The sequence below is a fragment of the Manis javanica genome, chromosome 13 (assembly GCF_040802235.1).
Source record: "Manis javanica isolate MJ-LG chromosome 13, MJ_LKY, whole genome shotgun sequence".
In the NCBI taxonomy this organism is placed as follows: Eukaryota; Metazoa; Chordata; class Mammalia; order Pholidota; family Manidae; genus Manis; species Manis javanica.
The window spans coordinates 116,034-131,195 of record NC_133168.1 but is presented as its reverse complement, the minus strand read 5'-3'; the positions used below and the strand labels follow the sequence as shown (position 1 = coordinate 131,195).

At 36.8% G+C, this 15,162-nt stretch overlaps 2 protein-coding genes across 4 annotated transcripts in view; one reads left to right on the top strand and one right to left on the bottom strand.

Annotated features, from left to right (window-relative positions):
* The window catches only part of CCN6 (cellular communication network factor 6), a 14,777-nt gene extending 13,397 nt beyond the window's left edge, over positions 1-1,380 (top strand). The window contains exon 7 of the transcript XR_005059728.2: positions 105-1,380. The gene's annotated coding sequence lies outside the window, so the exon portion shown is untranslated. The remainder of the gene's footprint in view (positions 1-104) is intronic.
* Positions 1-15,162, bottom strand: part of TUBE1 (tubulin epsilon 1) — a 15,849-nt gene extending 687 nt beyond the window's left edge. The window contains exons 1-11 of one of the 3 annotated variants that reach the window (XM_017658779.3): positions 15,035-15,162; positions 14,863-14,936; positions 14,240-14,292; positions 11,719-11,776; positions 8,523-8,638; positions 7,079-7,200; positions 3,839-4,026; positions 3,454-3,626; positions 2,561-2,701; positions 870-1,010; positions 92-266 (exon numbers count right to left, since the gene is read on the bottom strand). In XM_017658779.3, coding sequence (XP_017514268.2) covers positions 92-266; positions 870-1,010; positions 2,561-2,701; positions 3,454-3,626; positions 3,839-4,026; positions 7,079-7,200; positions 8,523-8,638; positions 11,719-11,776; positions 14,240-14,292; positions 14,863-14,936; positions 15,035-15,059 — 1,266 coding nt within the window. In that variant the 5' untranslated portion in view covers positions 15,060-15,162. Of the gene's footprint in view, positions 1-91; positions 267-869; positions 1,011-2,560; positions 2,702-3,453; positions 3,627-3,838; positions 4,027-7,078; positions 7,201-8,522; positions 8,639-11,718; positions 11,777-14,239; positions 14,293-14,862 lie in introns of all 3 variants that reach the window. The other 2 variants (XM_017658778.3, XM_017658780.3) reach the window with 2 other exon arrangements.

The following is a 15,162-nucleotide window of genomic DNA, read 5'->3' as shown; positions in this document are numbered from 1 at the left end:
GTGATAATCAGTACAATGAACATGGCAGGCAGGGTTGTAACTGTGTGATTAGCATGCACACATGTAGTTGGGAAGGTATACTGATAATTACCTTTTTCTTGTAGAGCCTCATGAATCGCGCTCTCAGTTCTATGAAGGCAGTCCTCACGCAAGTGTTATTTGCTAAGGCTAACAGTGAGTGGGAGTGGCCCACGGGCGGCACTGGACACAGGCTGGTCTTCCAGCCGTCGGGGTTCCAGGAGACAAATGGCAGAGAAGGTTTTAATCTGAGATAAAAAACTCAAAGGTAAGAATTAAGGTACTAAAAACACTTGCCATTTTGGGGCAGACCACATTAGTGAAAGCAGGATGTTACTGGCTGTACTATTCCAATTGCTTAGTCTATGATGTAAGCTATTTTTATTGTCGGCAGTATCGTGGTACAGTCTGAACTCTGAGGAGGAGGACAGTACGTCGGCTGTGACTGGGGATACAAAAAGCCAGGAACAGATTCCGTAACGTTAGAAATCGGGATGAAAAAAAGAGAAAGCGTAATTCTCCTTACTTTGTAATTCAATAGAGCAGTTTTCCTAAAAATAGACCATCAGTAAACAGTAAAACAAACTTAGCGCAGTGCAGGGGTAGCACTGGTGGTGATTACAGGAACAGCAGTTACATATTCTGAACTTTCAGAAAATAAAACGTTCAATACTCATAAATAACTACTATTATTCTTATTTTCCACTTGAGAAAATGAGGCTCAGAGGCTAAGTAGCTTGCCTGTCACACTTGAAGTGGCATTACCTGAATGTAGAGAGGGGCTGCCCTGACTACCGTGCTACACTACTACACGCAGTACACAACACATCTTGAAAAACATAGAATCAAACCTTTCGATATTTCTGCGAAGATCTGAGATCTGTACATTTCCTCTAACCATGAGGGCACAGGCGAGGTAAAGACTGTGTTTGGGGTCAGCCTGCATTAGCTGGTGATCTTTACTAAAGGCATCGGAAAACATCTGATCCAACCTAGAAACACGAGTCACTGTTTATACAAAATGTTATTTTTCTATGTGTAACTATAAAATGAAAAGATAGTCATCTATTAGTAAGTTTATATATCTATATAAACTCGACACACAAATACTAAGTTCTAAATCTCAGCTATCACTTATCCAAGCAACCTTGATGACAAATATGAGAAGGGAGGAAATCATACAATATCTTCTGTTTTTAATGGAATAAGAAGCTCTGCAATATATTGGTGATTTCTGGAAGATACGAAAGTGCCATTCGTGAGCTCTGGGTAGTACGGATTTCTGAAATTGTCATTACTTTGATCAGTACAGTTATCTACCTCTGAACTGTCAAAACTAATTAAAAGCCTACATTAAGATTACTTTGTAGAATTTATCGTAAATTAGTTAAGAATAATTAAGAGGTCAATTCTTAATTAAAAGGGCAATGTTTGGCTCGCCTATGCAATCTGAAACTCTGTAGGTGTTCCTGGAAAAGGGAGATTTTTAAGTGAATAGTCAATGCTTCTGTAATGTCTTTCTATGCTGACAAACAGTAACTGCATTAGATGGGTTGAGCATTTAAGAATGTGGGTAACACCAAAAAAAAAAAGGCAAGGATTAAAGAGAAATGGAGGCCATCTGTTTTTGTCTTTTTACAGGAAGATATAAATGTCATGGCCTCATTTTTTCCACCTTTAAAGAAGAAAAAGGAAAAGAGCATCTGTGCACATAAAATGCTTAGTTAGGTTTTCCAAGGGTTCAGCAGGAAACGGGGTATCACCGTGATAGCCCCTCAGAGCAGCACTGTCATCTCACCAAAACTAATTACAGACGAGACCTTTAATCTAGGTTTTACTTTACCATTACATACTTTGCTCTTTTGGAATCTGACTGGAGCTTGTCCCCCAGCCAACTGTGAGTGGCAGTGTGACCTTTCCAAGCTCTGTGTCACTGTATATGTGAAGAATATCTTTCAACTACATTTGTAAAGTAAATCAATATATGTTTTATGCTTTAAAATGACAGATGGTTACAAAACAAAGTTTTCTGGAAATGACATATAAAGTGCCATACAGAGTAACCCCTGAAAGCTTTCTAGTGCAGGGCTGTGACAACAGCTTTAAAAGATACTCTAACTTAACACCCAAAAAGTGTGTGACATGGGTGCTCTGACTCTCATTTTTACAGATGAGTTAAACCAAACGAGAAGTTTGTCACCTGCCCACGGTCTTGTAGCTATGAAGTAATATAACTAGGATTCAGACTTAAAGTTGTCAGACTTAAAAGCCTGTGAATCTTTTTCAATAAAAATCATACCTTCATTTCTTAAGCTTAAAAATTTAGTTATTAGACATTTCAAATAGTTTAACATTAACATTTTTAAACAATGACTTCTAAGTAAAGCAGCATTCGTATAATGGAAAAATGGCTGTTATCAATTGTATTTTATGTTTCTCATGAAGAAAATAACTAGAATTATTACGAACTTTTCTCTCAAAGATTTTTTTTTTTTAATATTTCAAGTTCTCAAGTAACTTGAATGAAGTTACTATGCCTTACCTTCGAGGAGGAATGTTCACATCTGCCAGTGTATACAGAGGTGTTAGGCTTGACACCAGATAATGCAGTTGAGGGAAAGGAACTAAATTCATGCTGATTTCATTAAGGTCCATATTAAGGGACCCCTCAAACCTGGCAGAGCTAAAAAATTTAAAGCATGAGAACAAAATTTAATTTTAAACTATACACTTTGTAACTTTATTTAGAAGGCATTCTGAAATCCTTTCATACACTGTTCTTCAGTAGAGAATATATGCTCTTTTCTATATTAGCGAAACTTACAATCATGAACATGTATCGTGTAAAGATAATTAAAATATAACACAACATCTATATAGCAATTCTTATTTCTGGATAACCCGAAGTATAACCAATACACTCTTTCAGCTGCTCATTAAACATATAAAAATATCTTAAAACATACTTTAGATTGGGTTTAACATGCAGTATGCAATATGCATCTGCAATTATAACATATGCAATAATTTAACATATGCAATAATTAAGTATTCTGTAAACTTTACCAAATTCCTCAAGGGTCTGTTTACTATGCTCTATAATTTGGAATATAATAATGCCAAAGCAATCTTTCAGATCAAATTCCAGGAAATACTTTAGACCAACTAATGAGAATGTTTAGATTAGCTGGTACTCACCAGCACATCTTTTATCATTAATGCCTATTAGTATTCTGTGGACTACACCTGGGGAAATGCTTGTATGGAGAGACCAGAATTAGAATTCTGGTCTGTCACTCCAAGATCTGAAAACACTAGACAAAATAAAATAAGAAGAAGCTCCTAGCTTAGAATAAGCAGCAAATGGTATGGCAAAGCACCACCCACACCACAGTGGCTTCTGAACTGTGCTGAGCACACTGCCAGCAGGGTTACCTTGTCAGGCTGAGCAGCAGGTTTGCCACGATGTTGTTCATCGCATCAAATGGCTTCTGCCGCTTTTTAAACGTCCCAGTGCTTGAAGTCACCAGACTGGCTGGCTTTATAGTTGTACCCGACTTGCCAGAATTCACCATAAGGTCAATTTTGCTAATGATGTCAAATAAGGACTTTTAAGGGGAAAACATTGGGAGAAAAGCTATTAAGGAAAGTGGACACAGATGACATTCTACCAGGAAGAAAAGGAGAAAGACAATTCGAACTTATTTTTTCTCTTAGATGGGAAGGTTGAAAAGTGAAAAGGTATTTCATAGAGACACATAGCATTAACAAGACATAAATTACATACATAATTTACATAAATTTCAATGCCATTTCTTACTTGGTTGTCAATGGGCAACACACAGTGTGCATGCTCGCTAAGTTCCTTCATGGCCAAGATGCTATTATAAGGCGACGTTATGACATCATCTTCACCTGAAGGATAAACTGAAGTCACGAATCTGTAAACTTCTGGGAATTCATCCTCAAGCACCTTTAAAAGAAATGTGCCGAGTCCAGATCCTGTTCCTAAGGATTAAGATTTCAGAAAGAAAACAGCATAAATGGTTCAGAATATGACATATTCCTGTGATTATGTATTAGCTAATCTAATATCAGATATGGAAATGAAGCCGACAAAGGTAGTGAGGCTTAAAGTCCTGAATTCCGTTTCTGGGTCTCACTGTGAGGCTGGGAGGGCTTTCTGTATTTTACTTTTTTTCACATTTAAGTTACATCTATGTGATGTCAAAAGAACTTACTGAAGAGTGAAGAATTCAAGTCAGTACTTAGCCTACACTTGATGTTAAGCAACTTAAAACCAAACTATCTTGACATTTTGGTGTAGTGTATGTATGTGTATATATATATATATGTACACACACGACCTTAGTAATGAAGAACTATTAAGACATGAAGCAACTTAAGCCCTGAGTTAAAGTCATTTAAAATTAAGCGTGACCACCTTGAATGTACAAAATTTTCAAATGGGAAACTGTTTCACTGTCTTTTTAAAAAGCAGAAACTCTGGGAGTCCCACTCACATAGCTTTCTGACACAGAGGTACGTTTACATAAACTCAGAAGTTTTTAAGAACTTAGAGAAACTGGAATCCTCTAACCTGGTGTTTTTCAAACTCTGGGTTGTGAAACTGCTAGATTAGGACCAGTATTTTCTTTTCTTAAATCAAACAAAGGAAGCATCGCTGTGTCCAATGCAGCATGGCTGAGTAAGGTTTCCTGAGTGTTTTTCCCAGTTTGTGTGTTTGTAGATGTTGGGTTGTGATGTGAAATGTATTTTTTTGCTGTTCTCATTTTTTAAAAAGTTTATATAGATTCATAAACAGAGAACAGACGGTTGCCATAGGGGAGGTGGGGAGCAGGGGTGGGTGAAATAGGTGAAGGGGCTAAAGAGGTACAAACTCCCAATTATAAACAGATTAGTCACAGAGATAAAAGTATAGCATAAGGAATAATACTGTAATACCATTGTATGTTGACAAATAGTAACTACACTTATAGTGGTGAGCATTTAGGAAAGTACATAATCGCCAAATCACTATGCTGTATGCCCGAAACCATTCTAATGGTTTTTCGTTGTATTCCAATAAAAAACTGGATGATGAAAAAAATGGGAAAAATAAGTTTAAAATCCAGTGCTCTAACCCCTAGAGATTATTATTAAAAGGCTATGTTAAAAATACTAAGATGAAAGGGATATTTTTTCCTTGTTTTTAACCTTCAGTGAAAACTTTCTATGCATTTTAAAAATAAGCCATTGCAGAAGAGTGTTTATTCCATTAAAAATAAACAAAATTTATATATATATATACATACTTATGGATATATAGCATAAATTTTAAAAAAGGCAAACTAAGAAAAAAATATTCAACATAGTTGATGGAAAGATCTCACAAATCAAACAAAAAAATATGAATAATGCAACAGAAAAATGGGGAAAGGATGTAAATATGTAACTCATAATCAAATGGCAAAAAGATGTGAGGATGCTCAACCTTCTAAGTAATGCAAACTAAATATAATTTTGACAGACTTACATGTCATAATACTCAATATTGGTGACACTGTGGGGAATAAACTCTTATAAATTGTTGCTAATATGGATTGGTGCAGTAACGTAGGTTGACATTTAGTAATATCAGTCAAAATTTAAAATACATATATTCTTTGGTCTCACTTTCCTTTCTAGCAATATTGCCTATAGCTAACATTGCATGAATGAACATAGATTGGTGCAGTAGATTTTCACTGGGGATTATGTGTAATAACTATACATCATAAACAATTTAACACATACCAATGAGGAACTGATTTAAACTATATATTCACACAATTGAATTCTATGAAATAGCTGAGATTGAAAGACATTCATGAAAGATATAAAGTGAAAAAGTTACAGAATAATATGAATTTCATGATTTCATTTATGTGAAAATATACACACACATTTTTAACAGGCATAGAAAATGTCGGACAGGATAGACATTGGCAAACTTGATTGCCTGTGAAGAGAACCTAGGGATTAGATGTGGGAAAGGAGACCTTTATATTTAACTTTCAGTATTATTTAAATTATTTTTGCCATTTTCAGTGAATTATGAATAAAGCATAATCTGAGATTTTGAGTATATAGGGATTAAAAAAGGCACTACAATAAACTATAAATGAAGTTGGTTTGTTTTTTTGGAAAATGTATTCAAACTTGCAAATTATATTAGTATAAAGAAAATTTGTTTTGTAATTTAATGATTATGGTGGTCTTCTAAAGGCATGGCTATACAGAAATTGTAACTGTAATTTTAAAATGCTATCATACTAGTAATAGATTTGTATAAAAAATCAATTGCATATAACCTGCTGAATATAAAGTCAACATTAATCTCAGTTTGGAGAAAAAGAGCATGGCAAATTTTTCTTTTACAATTGGCTGATCCTTTTTTGAAATTAGCAAAATATGATCTATTTCTGTATCATGGAACACTGGGGCTGAAATATTTCCCTTACAAGGTGCAGGCTTCCCTGGAAGGAGTGCAATGCAGACCATTTATTCGAGTTCAGGGCAATTAGTTTCCATGTAGGTAATGATTCAGGGGAGTGACTAAAAGGACGTCTTTTACTTATTTCTCTTGTCAGACACAAGAGGTTTCAACTTGGTCAAAGAAACAGCACTGATACTCTTTTGCAAGTGCACCTAATGAACATGACAGAAATACTTAGTTCTAGTTAGGATACAGGACTGCATAAGCAAAATCTTGGGAGGAAGTTAGCATTCCCAAAAAGCTCACATATTCTACAATGTAGCTGGAAAGTTTGTAAAAGAAACTCAAGGTAGAAGAAAAAATTTTTTTCAGATTCAGTTATATTTAGTTTTAAAAGGGCTTAATTTTAAAAAATGGCAATAGTGATAAAAAGCAACAAAGCTGTTAGGTACATACACTCATAAACACACAAACTCTTAACAGTTCTCCTTTACCGAGCATAGTTCTGAGACAAGACATTTGCAAAATGAATTCCTACTTTCGCTTTCACACAGTTATGGGCAAATGAGGGAACAACGTTACCTCCTCCCATGGAATGTATTATGAAAAAACACTGCAAACAATCACATTGCTCTGCCGACTTTCTGAGTTTCTCTAGAATCTGTTCTTGATAAAGACTGCCAAAAATTTTGTGACCCACAGCCCTGGAAAAAAGAATATAGATTAAAAATAAATCCTTGCATTTGTTATTTCAAAATTTTATTATTTCTGATCTAAATGGAAAGATTATAGAAAAACTTGAATTTAAGTATTTTTACTGTGTTAAGTAAATTCTATTCTTGCTTCATATCAATAAATTGTATTAACGCTCAAAAATACTAGGCAGAAATTTAACATATATACTTATTATCCTCAAATATTCTGCTGAGATAGCTCATTATCAATGGATATTTATGGTTTCCTCAATTTGTCTTATTTTTCTCTTATGGTATAATTACACAAAACAGTATTTCAGTTACATGGGTTTTCCTCATCTCCATTTAAACTGATTGCAGTGAATTTTATTCATGAAAAAGTGGAATGGTGAACTAGGAAGACAAAAATTTTTAAACTAACCTATTTTGATTACTTACAATATGAAAAAAACATTGGTCATATCATGTTATTATTAGATGAAGTGGCACACAGAAAACTAATATTCTGCAAGCCTTTTTTGGTTGCCCAGATTTGCAGGTATCATTATGATGAATTAAAAAATAAGAATGATATCGCCCCAATATGCAGTTAGGTGTAACTCAAAAGTTATAGAATAAATTATACAACAAGTAGAGAAAGCCAGGCAGTGGTCAGGTGGAGTCACTTATTTAGTAAGTAGTTCTCCTTAAATGAGTCTCCCTGAAGACAAGATTCACATTCATGCTTTAGTAAAATTACGTTATCACTACACATTATGAACCTGAGGGGCTGACTACAAGTAGCTAAAATAATAAATATTAGATTTGCAAATAACAAGGAACCACTTAATTTTAAAAAAAAGCAAAAAAAGTCAATGTAAAATTTTAAATTACCATTTTTGGTGCTGTTTCCTATTAAGGAGAAGAAGGTGAGCTTGAATGCTGGGACACTTGTCTGGCTTGCATGTCTGTATGAAATCTATTATATCTGACTGACTGGAGAACTTGAAGAGTCAAATAATACTGCTGAGAGAGCAGTATATAAAAAAAAAGTCACTATTTAGTATTATGCAAGAATCACTTACAATTACAACGAGGAATTTAGTAAACTAACATTTCATGATTCATCTTTTTCTAAAAAAAAAAAAAAAAAAGTCATTAGGATACAGGTGGCTTCCAAGAATTGTGCACCACCACCACTAATCAAGGAAAAGATGATGGGCTGAAAGGCCTAGAGTCAGGAACGGCCAGTTCTATCTTGCTTTCATGCCAACAGTACCTAATTAGAATGCAGGAAAGATGGCTCATTTTGTTCAGATAACCTTCAGTTTTTACATTCAGCATATTCTCACCAGTTATTCCCTGAGCCAGAAATGTCAGTGATGAGCTGCCTGCTATCAAATATGTCTCTCAGCGGTCCCTGCAGAATTTCATTTACTACCCCTTCCTCCATGTCAATCAAGACGGCCTGAGAAAGAGAAAAACAATTTCATTAGCATATTTTCTTTAGTCACTGTGTCAATGAATTTATGAGTTAAAAGTTGCATGGTTCTTTTTATACGTTGGGCTTAATCAAATCTTTATTTGAATCTTTATGTAGAATATATAGTAATTACAAAATAATTTCACTGCTCAAAAGGTGGAATCCAACCAAAGGATGGATTCTAAACTCTTATCCTCAAAATACCAAGTGGGGAACTGAATAATCCCCTCAACTGATTTTCTAACAATTCTTTTATTCATGTGCCTATGTGACTAAATTTCTTGAGAATGAGGTCTCAGAAATCTACAAGATAACCTTAATCAGAAAAAAATTCACAATAAATGTAGCGTACTTAAAGTTGCTGCTCACTAGGGACGACTGTGCTGCTCAGGAGCCGCTGCCCACAGCTGCCCAGTCCACATCGGTGAACTTACTACTCTTTGCAGAACAAAAGCACTGGACGGATGACAACCGTGTCAGCAGGGTCCCCCCCACAGGAAACGATCTAACTCATTACCACAGTCTTTGCTGACACGGGTGGTAACTTCTATTACTAAGAAGAAAATGAGAATATAAAGCATAATACTAACCATGGAAAGAAAATTAGAAGATTGGAGGGAAATACAGCAAAATATAAGTAGGGATCACCCAGCAGTGGATCATAAGTCCGCTACTCCCAGTGTCATACTTTACAGTGAGGAAGAAGTGTGAAAAAGTAAAGTAAATTGGTAAATAACAAAAAAGCAAAGCTGAAAAAATACCTGAAGTAACCTTAGTGAACACTACAAAGCTATTAACTCTTTGGCTCCATGTCACAGAGAAAGTGCTTGGCTTATGTGCTTTTTCAGTCCTTGTGACCATGCAATGGCAATGTTAAGCACTACGTGCATGCCTCTGTCCTGCCTGCTTTAAATGTTTCACCCATTTAATCCTTACGACCTCATGCACAGGCACTTTAATTACCCCCCACTTTACAGATGAAGAAACTGAGGCCTAGGAAGTTAATGACTTGGCTGTGATCACAGAGCTGCTAAGTGGTAAAGCTGAGATCCACACTGGCTAGGCCAGCTGTAGAATCTTCATTCTTTGACCACCAAACTGTGTCGTACTGCCTACCGAAGAGACGCAGTCAAGTCGGACATTCACAGAGCACTGACTATGGTGGGGTTACGATTTATGTCCACTTAGAGTCTGTGAACTCGGTCATTGGAACAGTTAGTTAGACTAGTGTAAGCTGGCACTTTATTATTATTACACAGTATATTAGAAAAGTGCTTCTAAATGTATGATAGTACATCACATAGTATATTATAGCAGTACATTAGATTATGAAATTATGTTTTACAATGTGCTTTTTAATATGCAGCAATCTATACATATACACTTTACATACACAGGACTACATAAGGTTATCTACTGGCAATTGTAGGGATTTTCAAAGATATTTTTGATAATATACAATTTTTACCTTGAATACTGCCTTCAATACCTAATCAATCACATAAGAGGGACTTTCACCGTATGGGCAAATTGTAGCACTACACATTGTGAAAGATTATAAAAATAATTAGCTTGTACTGCCTCAATAAATTAGATTTATTGAGGTGATTTGTGGAAGATGAAACATTTAAGGCACATCCTCAATTACCCTGCAATCTGGTGAGGGAAGCAACATGCAGAATACAAAGTGACATTCAGTAGCTCCTGTAGTCAGATTTGATAGCATCATCCCTCACTGTCACTTAGCATTAGCACTGTAATTACATACCCAGTTATATATTGGAAGGTATGACTCTACCCATCTTTCCTTAGTCACATCAAGCCTTTGATTTATTTTTCCCTTGAAAATTAATTAAAATTAGGAGGAATTTTTCTGGGTTCCTCACTTAGCCATCCAAAGTCTGGAGTCACAACTGTTTGAGGATTTGTTGTTTATTATTTTCTTCCAGAGCCACTGGTGACAGCTTTTAGGCCTCAGCTTTCCCTTAATTGTAATGCATGATTTACAAAATCTGAGTATTTGCCTGTTAACCTAAGATACTGCACAGTGGAAGATCCCAACCACCAAGTTATCTGGCAACCTAGACTCATCAATGAGCAATAGCCACGTGACACCAAGACTCCTCGGGAGAAATGGAATAGTACTTTCTAGAACAAAAGTCAAAGGCTACAGCAATACTGATTTATTTTTTACAAATAGTGTTTTCCTTTACCTCCCACCTTGCTCACTGATTTGGTGGTAAGAAGGAGCTCAAATTGGTAATGGTCTAGGAAATGTTAAAATTTCTTTTTCTCTGAGTAAGATTTGCACTGGAATGTTACTGCACTCCACGGCATGGAGTATATTTCATCCCAATAGCCTACAAGCATATATTCTCTACTCTAAATTTTGTTTTCCAAGGACATCAGAGGTCATGGATACAAGGAGGTGGTTCCCAGTTACCACAACACTTGCTCTCCATTCAGCCACTACACTCCAGGTCTGATATTTACTGTCTCACTTTCATAGCATCTAAACTGCCTGTGTTTTTGCAACAAGGATTACTGATCAACAAAAGTTTGTTATAAAGAATCACAGAAGAGAAGTGTTGGAATGAGATTGAGACTAAATATAGGCTACTGAGGCAAAGTACTTTTATTCAGGTCTTAAATGTTTATGGTATATATTCATTATGTGGCTGGGTCCATGCTTTGTATTGGTAGTAGTAACTCTGATGCATATAAATCTTCCATTATCTCCAAACAAAAAATTAACCTTCATTGGTATTTCAGGCTTACAGTTAAGAAAGCTCCTTTTGTTATTATTTATCTGGACACATACTTCCCTGAAAACATTTAGAAAAAATATGCTAAATATGCAGTGTTTTGACTTTAAGCACAAAATTTTCCACCTCAAGTTTCAGGAAGACACAAATGTTTGCTCAGTTATATTTACATTAAATGTGCTTTAGTAAACACTTTTTTTGGAAATTTGAGAAGTTAAGATTTTACTGTCATGATAGTTACAGAAGTATAGTAATTTTACAAACACATGCAACGTAAGAATCCAGGTGTATGTATCTTACTCGTGCTTTTAAAGAACAAATTCTCCCCTTGCAAATACTGCCACCATCACCAACCACTCTGAAAAATAAAAAATGAGAAAAGGATGTAAGATCTTTCATGGCTCACAGTACTATCAGGTAATAAAGTTAACTACCATTTATACAATAAAGCTACTTTAAGTAGTCCAAGTGAGGCAGACACAAAAGTCAACAAAGGAGGAGCTGTTCCCCAGCTCCTCCCCTGCTTACTTCCCAGCAGGCTAGAAAAGTAAGGTACTTACTTCTGGCTTTCTTTGTCGTTAGGGCTGGTCATATATTCCAGTTTGGGAAGAGATAAAAGGGAGGTAGTCTGGGAAGCTTTTCTGATAAAAATGACCAGATGCATTTGGGGGTCTGTTACTCCTTTTTCCTACCTTGAACATGAATATGGATGTGACTTCTGGAGTGGAGGCTGACATTTTATTGTTACTAAATAATAAACATGAACATAAGAAGCTAACACGCTGACAATAATGAAATGATAGACTGTATCTTGGTCTTTAAGCCACTTCTACAAACCTAGAAAATGCGGTTTCCAGGTTTCTTTATATGACTTTTATTAAGCCATCATTAATGAGGTTTCCTGTTGTAGCCAAACTTCAACTGATGAAACTGTTACCTATCACCGAGTACCTAAGGCAGTTCCTAGAATTTCACACTGAACGTAAGATACCAAAGTAACTACACCTGTGACCAACCACAGCATACAGGTCAACAGAGGTTACAAAAAGACAGAATACGTGAACAGATGCTGAACTGCGTGCAAATGATGCTATAGGTCAGGTTGCTAAACTATAGTCCTTGGGCCAAATGTGACCATCTGCATATTTTCCCAAATAAAGTTTTATTCTAATACAGCCATGCCCACTGTTTTATGCACTATTTCTGCACTTATGCTGTAACAACAAAGTAGAGGGGATACAGACCTATGGTTCACAAAACCTACAATATTTACCATCTGGTCCTTTACAGAAAAGGTTTGCCAACCCCTGGGATAGGTAAATTTCCAGCAATGCCATGAAAAAGGTATGATCATTTCCTCAAGTAGATATAGAAGTGTACACAAAGATGTGCTCTTGGTTTTGAATAAGGTTTTTTATATTAGCGGAACAGATGCTGCATGTATTGATGGTATAAGGAAAGAAGAACAAGATGCCAAGCCCCTATCCCCTTGGTCCCAAACTTGATGCTGGGAAAAGAATGCTCTCAGGTTAAAGCAAAACAGAACAGATGGGAGTACCATAGTTATGTAAAGTCACTTTAATAACAGTCGAACAGCTCTTAGGTTGTGTCTCAACCATGTAACGCTCATGGGTCATCTCAGAATAGAGGGGATAGGAGTGGAATTTAGTTAGAGGGAAAAAGCACCTAAAAGCAAGTAATGCATAGGCAAACTTGGGTCTCTTCATGTTATTTATGGGAGAGGATGTTCTAGTCTGAAAACAAGGGGGAAACCAGTCTCTATGACAGATGTCTCCACATAATAAAATGATACCAGTTATTAAGGTATGCACCTAACTTCCCTTGGTCTGATGCCATAGTCACCAAGCAACCTTCTATGACTTAGCTTTTCAGGTAGATTTCCTACATAAGACAATGTGCTTTGGAAGGAAAATGAGTTATCTAGCCTTTTTTGAGTTATACTTCCTAATGTCAATTACTACATTAGCTTTCTGCTTTTTAATTTTCCATCCTCTTTGATTTATCTGCCTGCACTGAAGGGCACTGGACCTATGTTCAAGGTGTCAATAAAGTTTCTGAGTTTGCAAGCCTTAGGGTTAAACTCTGGAATCCACCAAGAAGTGGGGACTAATAATAATTAGCCTTCCCTAGGAGATAACTGCCTCAAACACCCAACCAATTCAAATTAGAACTGAAATTTTTATTGAATTAGATTAAAACTGAGTATTAAATATGTATTTTTCAGTTCAAGGCCAGCACAGGTTAGTTTTATTAAGTATTTTGTTAACTGCCTGAACTTAATGATTTAATATTAAAAGCTTACAGATTACCTTGAATGTCAAATTGCTCTGTCAGAAAAAAGATTCTTACATATGCTCTTTATTAAATAAACAAAAGTAATCCAATAAGTACTGCTTTTCTCCTTTTTAGCACATTCCACTCTGCAGGGCAAATATTCCTGACCACAAATGTAAACACTGTATTTTTCTCTCAAAAGTTAGCCATTACTGAATGCAAAACCCCTCAGTTTTCAGCAGTCATTTAGTAAAACTTTATTTCAAGGTCAAGTTAAAAGGTTTACTGAAGGTTTTTTTGTTCCTTAATATGGCCTTTAAAGGAAACTTGTTTCCTGCTCTGCATAATGAAATGAGGATATTGAGGAATAATAATAATAAATATGCTTCCATAATGAGAAAAACAAAAAAGCTAGACAACTTTACAGTTACCAACGTTTTACTGTCCTTTGAGGAACTGTCTCCCAAGGTGTTGACATGAAAAGAATCATTTCTATGCTATGCGGTAGACTTTAATTTAATCTTACCTGGTGTCCACATTTCTAAAGAAGCTGCTTATTGCCTCATCATAAATTCCTTTCTAAAAAGAAAAAAAACATACAATTGATCAAGTTTTGCCTCTTCCCCAAATGAAATCCTTTCAATTTAATAATCCTACAGTACTGTAATTGCTGGTATGTGGTTATGATAAGAAAAAGCAAATTATCATAAAACTGCTTAGAGTGATTTTTTTCAATCTAGAGAGGGGTAAACGCCACGAGATCTGTATTAAGTTCAACAGTGTTGAAGAACGGACGCATCTAATGAAGCTTTCTCTGGATTCTTGGTGATCATTTTAAAAGCTGTTTACTAAGGAATCTAATATCACACGTTAGCTATTTTATAGAGAACTTTCAGATACACTATCTCATCCCTCTTCACAAGAACCCTGATAAAGATGAGACCGAGAATTTGGTCAGCTCCAGACTCAGGCTTCCGGCCGGTGTTCAGCCGTGTGCGTCTAACGCCCACACACACCTAAACAGAATGTGCTTTTTAACGAGATCCCGTACAACTTTTCTCGGCCAGCTAAAGCTCGAGCGGGGCAGTTCCTGCTCCTCGCTGGCTGAGCCCCGGGAACGCGCGGGGTCTCGGGGCGGCGCGGCCGCACCTGGTTGACCGCCGCGTGCTCCCGCAGCGCGCGGTCCCAGAAGCAGCGGCCGATCTGGTTTCCGCACTGGCCGACTGCGATCAGGGAGACAGGAAAAAGAACGGGCATCAGGCGCGGCCCAGGCCGCTCGGCCCCGCGGCGACCCGGCGCCCACCCGCGCGGCGCAGCCTACCCTGGACCACCACCGACTGAGTCATCGTGCGGCGCGGGGGGCCCGCCCCGGGGAGCCCGCACCCGCTCCCGCACCCGCCGGGGCCCCAACTGCGCCTCGGACCGGGAGGCGCGGCCGTAAGTCGCGCT